The sequence below is a fragment of the Symphodus melops genome, assembly GCF_947650265.1.
Source record: "Symphodus melops genome assembly, chromosome: 18".
NCBI lineage: Eukaryota > Metazoa > Chordata > Actinopteri > Labriformes > Labridae > Symphodus > Symphodus melops.
The window spans coordinates 16,674,074-16,681,964 of record NC_136708.1 but is presented as its reverse complement, the minus strand read 5'-3'; the positions used below and the strand labels follow the sequence as shown (position 1 = coordinate 16,681,964).

The 7,891-nt window shown below is 40.1% G+C and overlaps 1 protein-coding gene across 1 annotated transcript; it reads right to left on the bottom strand.

Annotated features, from left to right (window-relative positions):
• Positions 1–3,149: 3,149 nt before the first annotated feature.
• On the bottom strand, positions 3,150–7,411 carry LOC306838944 (kelch-like protein 10). Its single transcript, XM_079367373.1, has 5 exons — positions 7,155–7,411; positions 6,011–6,494; positions 4,678–5,283; positions 4,056–4,205; positions 3,150–3,609 (listed from the first exon to the last, which is right to left on the bottom strand). The coding sequence occupies exons 1-5, from the start codon at positions 7,289–7,291 to the stop codon at positions 3,253–3,255; spliced, it is 1,734 nt and encodes a 577-aa protein (XP_079223499.1). The 5' UTR covers positions 7,292–7,411; the 3' UTR covers positions 3,150–3,252.
• Between the last annotated feature and the right edge of the window lie 480 nt (positions 7,412–7,891).

Here is a 7,891-nt window from a genome sequence, read left to right as displayed (position 1 = left end):
CACGCACATATGAACAAATTCACACATGTTACATACAGTAGCATAATACAGCAAACATAATATGGTATGTTTGGCTCATTATTAACAGATTACACACTACAGAAGGATCAAACACACTCGAGAGCTCTGAACCGTTGATATCATGATATAACCGTGTCAGTGAAGCACTAATTTGGTGTCGTTTGTCAGTTGGCTGACAGTCACTCACACAACACAATAACTTGATGTGTGTTTTTCACTCGTTTTATGAGCAAAGAGCTGTTTTTCAGCCCTCGGCAACTGGGCAGGCAGACAGGCGGTGGAGAAACAGAGACAGAAAGTGGAGGAGACAGAGAAACCAGACATTGCAAATAAGGAAGGAGAAAATGGCTCTGTGTGTGTGTGTGTGTGTGTGTATGCGTGCGTGTGTGTGTGTACCCTGTTGCCAGTGCTATTAAAGTTGTATTGCACAGGGCTTTTAGAACATCGACCATCAGCAAAGCAACTTTAGCTAATAATTTTTTTAAAACCTCTGTGCTTTGTGCATGTTAGGCTCCTCCTAGATGTGTGTGTGTGTGCGTGGGTGTGTGGGCGGTGTAACAGTTGGGATTGTCGGCCTGCATTTGTATAAGACCTTTTCTCCATGTCTTCTGGGGACACACACATGCACACATGTCGCTGCAAGACATTCAATGTACTGGGTAAATGCTATGTTACAGAATCTTCCAGTACTGACATCTTTGTGACAGGGTTGCTCCAGCACAGTTCATGCCCATCTTTCATGCAGGTGACTGGAGTTTGCATCAGCCCTTAGACTTGCAATTAATGTTATCCTTTATTCACTGTACTCAAGCTTCCCCCAAGTCTTTTCAGTTCATTGCTAATCAGATTCAGTTGAAAAATAGAACAAAACTAGGGCTCTGTAAAATCCTACAATATTTATTTATTCAGCCAAAGGAAAACTTTATTTATGAACCCAGCCCAAATTTAAGAAATAATGTTTAGGTGGAAGATTTAAATCTGGATAAAACATTAAATTGGCCTTCTTTTGAAATTTCCATATTGCCAGATCCAAAATGAAGGAACTGATTTGTCACTGGCCAAATAAAACTGTGACACAAATGTCTTCACACATTTTTTGCCATAATCTAAGAAAAGAAAATGCATTCTCAGCATCACCAACAAGCACAAGCTAACTCATTAGTTAGACCATAACAATAATTCCCTGGCAGCTTGAGGCCCGCAGCTCTTCTTTCTCTTGTTCATATCTTTTGTGATAGGAGGGGGAAGACACACCAAACAGACGCATCTTTTGTTGCCAGTGAGCTTTACCACTGTCTGCCAATTTGTGCAGGAGCAATCAGGACAGAAAGCCCTGCATTCGTGGAAATCAGCTCCTCGTTCTGCTCTAACTGCGTGTGTGTTTGCAGCAGTACAACCACATTTACAAACATGCCACAAATTCAACCCACTTGTAGCTCCCTGTGTTTATATTTACAAAATGAGTCTAAATTGTGTTAAAATCGTCCTAAAATCGCAGTGTTTTGATAACACAATTGAAAATGTTTGCTATGCATCTTTAGACATTACAGCGTTGAACTGACTGAACATCTGAAGTTTGTGTCACTACTCTGCTTGGCCTATAAGGCTCGTATGGATGTATACTGCTGAGTCATGATGTCACTTGGATGGACATGCCTTCACTGGTCTGCTCGTTGATTGGGTTGTTTTAGTGATAAAGTTAAGGCCATATACAGGATCCTACAGTCGATGAACCACAAAAACTTTGTCAATAAAAACTATTTAAGACGAACTTTTGTATCAATAGAGCAGGACTTTACAGCAGAAAAGGCTTTTTTGAAAGCAGAAAAATCTGTAATACTTTAGTTTAGTTCAGAAAAAGACATGGGACCAAATGCATAATTGAGGGACTACATCCTTTCTCCAGGTCTCTTTAAACTTTAAAATGTTTTTAGATGCAAGAAATCTGAGCCAACTGAAGACTCCAGTAATGCCTATAGTGAATATGGTGAAAAACATGTGCTTGACTCCCGTGATAGAACAGCAAATACGCAGAAATGTCCAGTATTCACACATTCCTATCTACTCCAGTACAGATGTACAGAAACACACAGACAACTCACTGCACTCTCTGCCTCAAGGTGACTCTGCCCAAAAAATGAGCAACCAATGCTTTGTCTGTGAGATGAAGAGGAAGACAAAAAAGAGAGCAGAGAGGAGGGACAGAGGGAGATTAAGAGAAAGAGGAAGAGAGAAACAGAGGGAAGGATGGGAGGGCACATTCGGCAAAAAACAGAGAAGGACAGACTGAAGTCATTCAAGCTTTTCTTCCCCCTGAATAATCCCAGTTTTGTCCAAATTTAGTTGGAGGAGATTGTGGAACATCCAGTCCTTGACATCAGACAGAAAGTCATGAAACAGCAGCAACTTTTCCTCAGACAGAATCTCTGTTATTTTTTTGTCCATGTCTCTCTCTCTCTCTGAAGACATAATTTAATATGAATTATCAGTGGTTAAACATGATTATGTGGGCAAACCCTACCCTATTTCTCGTAGTGGTCACTCCTCTCTAAAAGTGAGCAAACTAGAAAAACCCATTAAACCAGCTAGTACAAGAATATATTGAAAGACTTTCAATAAAACGTTTCAGAAGTTAAATCAAATGTTCTCTGAGAAACAAAAAGATTCAGCTTCAGCAACAAGTGTCATCTTTGTTGTCCACCATTATCAATCAGCTCCGGGTTTTCAACAAACTTCAGTTGCGAGTTGAAAATTGTTCAAGATTCATGTATGTGTGGACTTTTGGATATTTATCCATAAATTATGGGTTTTCTATAAATTTTTCTATAGAAATCAATTACAAATTATTTTGTTTTTGGTCATGTTAGTCATCATACATTGGACAAAGTCTGATTGGGGACCACCTTGACCTGATATAGAGCCCTGCAGGAGTGACAGAAGGGCAGAGTCATCAGAGAACATTCCAAGAAAGCTGCCCTCATGGGAAGATCTCTCAGTATTTGTGGAGAAGTGCAATTTGATTGAAGACCTGCATCTGCAGAATGGACACATCATCTTCTCACAGGACATGTTGCGAACAAGTTTTTAACCAAGATGAAAAGTGAAAGAAGTCTTCTTTCAATCAGTGGTTAATGCTCAAAGATTTTTTTATTTCATTTTTTGATGTTAATGTCTTGCCAGTGTGGATGGTGGTAGGGGTCAAGACTGCGCTGAAGACTGAAGTCGAGCCTGTTAGTCGGACTCTCCCGACTCCACAGACTCAACCTCCATGTCTAAAAGCAGATTTTGAGGGAGAGTTAACTTGGCCGTGTTAGAAATCCCGGTCACCACGCAGCAGCTTACAGCACTGCGGAAAATGTCCATGTCAGCTGCCTCAGACCACACGTTTGTTGATGCGTCGTAGAATTCCACGTTATATGATGTAGTGAAGCCGTTGAAGCCTCCGACAGCAAAGAGTTTGTCGTCAACCACTTCAATTCCAAAGTTGCTCCGAGGATTCAACATAGAGGCCACTTCGTGCCAGGTGTTGGTATGAGGGTTGTAGGCCTCAGCGCTGCGCAGACGGGTGTTGCCATCAAAGCCACCAACCTACAGGAGTAAAGTTTTGGCAATGGAAAATGTAAGTCAATTGGTCAGTCTCTGACCAATGTGTCCAGATTATGAGTCTTAGATGACCTATTCTTGTCTTTGTGATGCCAAAATATATCAATATATGTTCATGAATTAGCATGATGTTTGACAAATAATGTCAGGCTTGAGAATGGATGTGATGACTGTTGCTTTTGTTGGCATGAGTCATGTTGATGGCATGTTGGCATTGTGAGTATGTAAGTGTTTTTATAAGAAATCCATTGATAGCACCAGTAACATAAATATCATTATAACATGAGAAGATAAACTTGTAATAATTAAATGTTTCTCTTAAAATGGCATCAAAGTGATTATCCCTACAATGTCCATGTTGGGACACGTCCACTGACCAATACTCTTCACATGGTATGATTTATAGGTAGGGGGTAATAATATGAACTTACTGCATAGACATATCCTCCATATGCAATGACCCCAATTCCACTGCGCCGGCTGATCATGGGGCTGATCACTGTCCACTGGTTGGTCTCAGGGATGTAACATTCACATGTTGGCAGACACTCGTTTCCATTGAAGCCACCACAAATGTAAACCTGTGTAGAATATGAAGGCTATAACTTTATCCAATGACTCTCTCATGACATAAAACAAAAATAAACAGCAGTATGATCTTATGTAAAATAATTTCAGGTGTGACCAAACATTTAGTGAAGAATGTGTTAAGGGTAGAAGAGATGCAAAGGGTTAGTGGCGGCTGATGTTGACCTTTCTTGTTTTTTTATGCAATTTTGCAACACTTAACAGTTCACTGCACAGAACATGATAAATTCTTTACATATTTACATTTTCTCTACCCTCTGGATAACTTAAATAAACATTTCAAAGGCCATACAACTAACTGTGGACTTCAACCTCATCTAATAGTTTAGTTTCTCAACTCAAAGCCTTAAAGTGCTGCTAGTGTAACAGTAGACTCAAGTCGTTCACTTAACAAATTAACAATGTTTCAGTCTCTGTCATACTCCCCTTTTAGTCCCAGCTCCTCTTTTTTTCTGCTTTACCCACCTTGTTGTCGAGTGAAGTGCAGCTGGCATCGCTCCTCTGCTCATTCATGGGTGCAATAAGACTCCACTGGTTGGTCTCGGGCTTGTAGCGTTCAGCAGTGTTGAGTCGAACATGCCCATTGTAGCCTCCCAGGGCATAAATGTATCCGTTAAGCACAGTAACACTGACATAGCAGCGACGGTAGTACATTGGCGCTGCTTCTTGCCAGGTGTATGTGCTCAGGTCCAACCGGCACACACTGTTGAAATGCTCCACACGATCAAAGCCACCAACACAGTACACATACCCATCGAGGAAGGCAGTGCCGTGGTAGGCTCGGGGACGCTCCAGATTTTTTGTCAAGTTGATCCAAGTGTCCGTTCGAACATCATACGCCTCAATGCCATTAGTTGGATCACCACCACTCCAGCCTCCAAGTGCCAGCAGGATGACAGGAGGCAGGCGAGGGCGGACAAAAGGGTGAAGGAGATCAGACGGTTGTGGCCTGGTCGTGATCATTTCGTACAAGGCTTCAATAGCCTCAAGGCACGAAAGGTCATGTCTCACCACCTCATTGGACAGGACATGGATCGTGATGTACTCCACACTCATCATAGCCAGCCGGACCTAGACAGTGAAAACAGGACATCTTTGAATCTAACCTAATTGACTTTAGTTCAGTGTTTAGACCACAGCTGAATCTCATAATGGTTTGAATTAACTTATCTCTTTATCATAAGAGTGATTCTCTATACATTTGTTAAAGTCAACAAATACTGTTAAAACCACTAGGCTACTGAGTAAGGTTGCCAGTTCCAACATCCGGCAGCCATCTTTGTTGTTTGTGACAATGGATACATTGCAGTCCCTTATTGCATATTTTCCTTGCATCTTTCTCCCTTCCATCAGGGATGCATGGAGAGAGGCAAGGAAAACATCTCTGTGAGAAGTAAGAGCTTTGTGATGGCCTGTAAAATTAGCACATCTTGTTCAGGTGCAAGGGAGAATTAAGGAGCAAGGAAACATCAATTAAGAAACTTGAGCTGCAAGCAGCATCTCAAGAGTGCTTAAATATGCCCCGTATTTGATTGAGAAGGGAAAGGTTGAGACTGCACTGGCTTGATTCAGAAAATCTTAAGTGTGAACAGGATGAGGACCAGACACATCTACCACACCAACACAAGTTTAAATGATTGAACCACAATTTGGAAAAATCCCTAAAACCTATTGGACTGATCTTGTTGACTTGAATTTGTCTTACTGCAGGGATGTCTGTTGCAATCTTTAGAACACAGCTAGCTAAATGTAAAGAACGAAATCTCCCAACAATCAAGTGTGGAAAAAATGATCTTACCTTAGACAAGAGAACGCTGGTGTGTCTACTTCGTTCCTTAGGTTTGTGGCCAATCCAGTGAGTAACAGCATCAAACACAGATTTTTCATTTCTCACATTGAGGTCGTCTCGTCCAAGGAATTCAACTAGTTCCTCTGCAGAGAGTTGCAAGAACTCCTCACAGGCAACTATCTCCTCGAAGTGCTCAGTGATGTAGTGGTACGCTTTGTGCTGCAGTTCCAAGGAGAAGGCTATCTTGGTGAACTGCCAGATACCGATGCAGTTTTCTGGGCAGAGCTGCTCTGCGAGGAAGTCACAGCAGGTATTGACGATGTCCATAACATTGAACTGATCAGCAGCTAGCAGCAGCTCCTGCACATTTCCCTCTGTTATAGAAACAGAGCCAGTGTAGGCAAACTCAATAATGAGCTGCATGATGTGTGGCGACAGGCCCCGTATGTCGTAAACACTTTTGTCAGTGGTTGACCAGCGTTGGAACAGAGCTCTGTGGATCATTTAAAGACACAACGTCAAACTTTTTATGTTCACACTGTTAAAGATATTTTGGAACATTCAAAACATCCAATGTGACTGAATGAATAATGAGGGCCTTTTCGATACTATACCCAAAGCTTTAAACCATAGCACATTGAACCAAGTGTACATGTTATGGCACTTCATGACTTAATTTTAAGAAATATCCCCATTTTTTGTGGAAGATAGATAATTATATGTTTTATTGTAACCTCAACTTAAAGCCCCAGTTGATCAACAGAGTTGTCTTGAATAATCATTTATAAACTGAGCACAAGTCCATGTCCAAAATCCTACATTTCAAATAATGGAAGTATTTAAAAAAATTTTTACAAACATTTTAGCCTTAATCTGAACTAATATCCTTTACTGTATGTTGAAAGAGAGAACATGCTCCAATGGTTGACTTTTAACTGGTGAAATATCCTTGAACAGTTGTAAATATCAGGTGTCCTTCAGGTTTTTTTGTTTAAATGATAAACCTATTTTATCCCAAAGACTCCATGAATCACGGCGTCTTTTGATTTGTGCCTTCAGACTTAAATCATGAGCTGATCATAACGTTGATTCTATTAATTAATCTTTTTTTAAGGACATAAAATGAATCAGCTGATTCGAACAACACACTCACCTAAAGTAAGCACTGCAGTTACAGAGGATAATCTTGTGGACTTGAAACTTTGCATCCTCAACTTTGATGACTGCATCGCAAAATTCTCCCTCCAGACGGAGATCATTAAAGTAGGATGATTTACTTCTGTCACTCATCTTGATGTCTTTTTTTAAAGATACCTTTCTCTCAGTCTCCCAGTATCCTTGTGTTTGGATTGCTGGTTTAAACTCAAATGTCTCTGCTTTGTCAGATGTTCGGTAAGATAGAATGAGAACACTCAGGCCTTATGACAAAACTGACAGAATCTAGAACATAACATTGTGACATCACAATGACCGTTTAAACTGCAACGGAATCTAAACAATTTGTTTGTTTTTGAGAAGTGTTAATTCATTCATTCTGCATTATAATTGAGTATTTACTTTATTTCATTGAAATATTCTTTCCTGCCCAAGATCGGCTTTTATGTTAAAGGTTATAGGATATTTTTAAAAACAAATTTAGCAGACATCATTTTTTATTAACTACAAAATTAAAATCTGCATTTAAACATATACTGTATGGGATATCTTCAAAAAAAACCTCAGAATGAACAGTGGGTTTATAAAGGATTATACATCAATTCTTTGGAAGTACATTATGAAACACTCACACAAAGCAAAACACAGTCATTGAAAAAAAAAAAAATGTCTCTCACTCCCTGGAATTAAACTGCTGCCTTTCTCAGGGACAAACACAGCAGGTAGCCTCAGCAT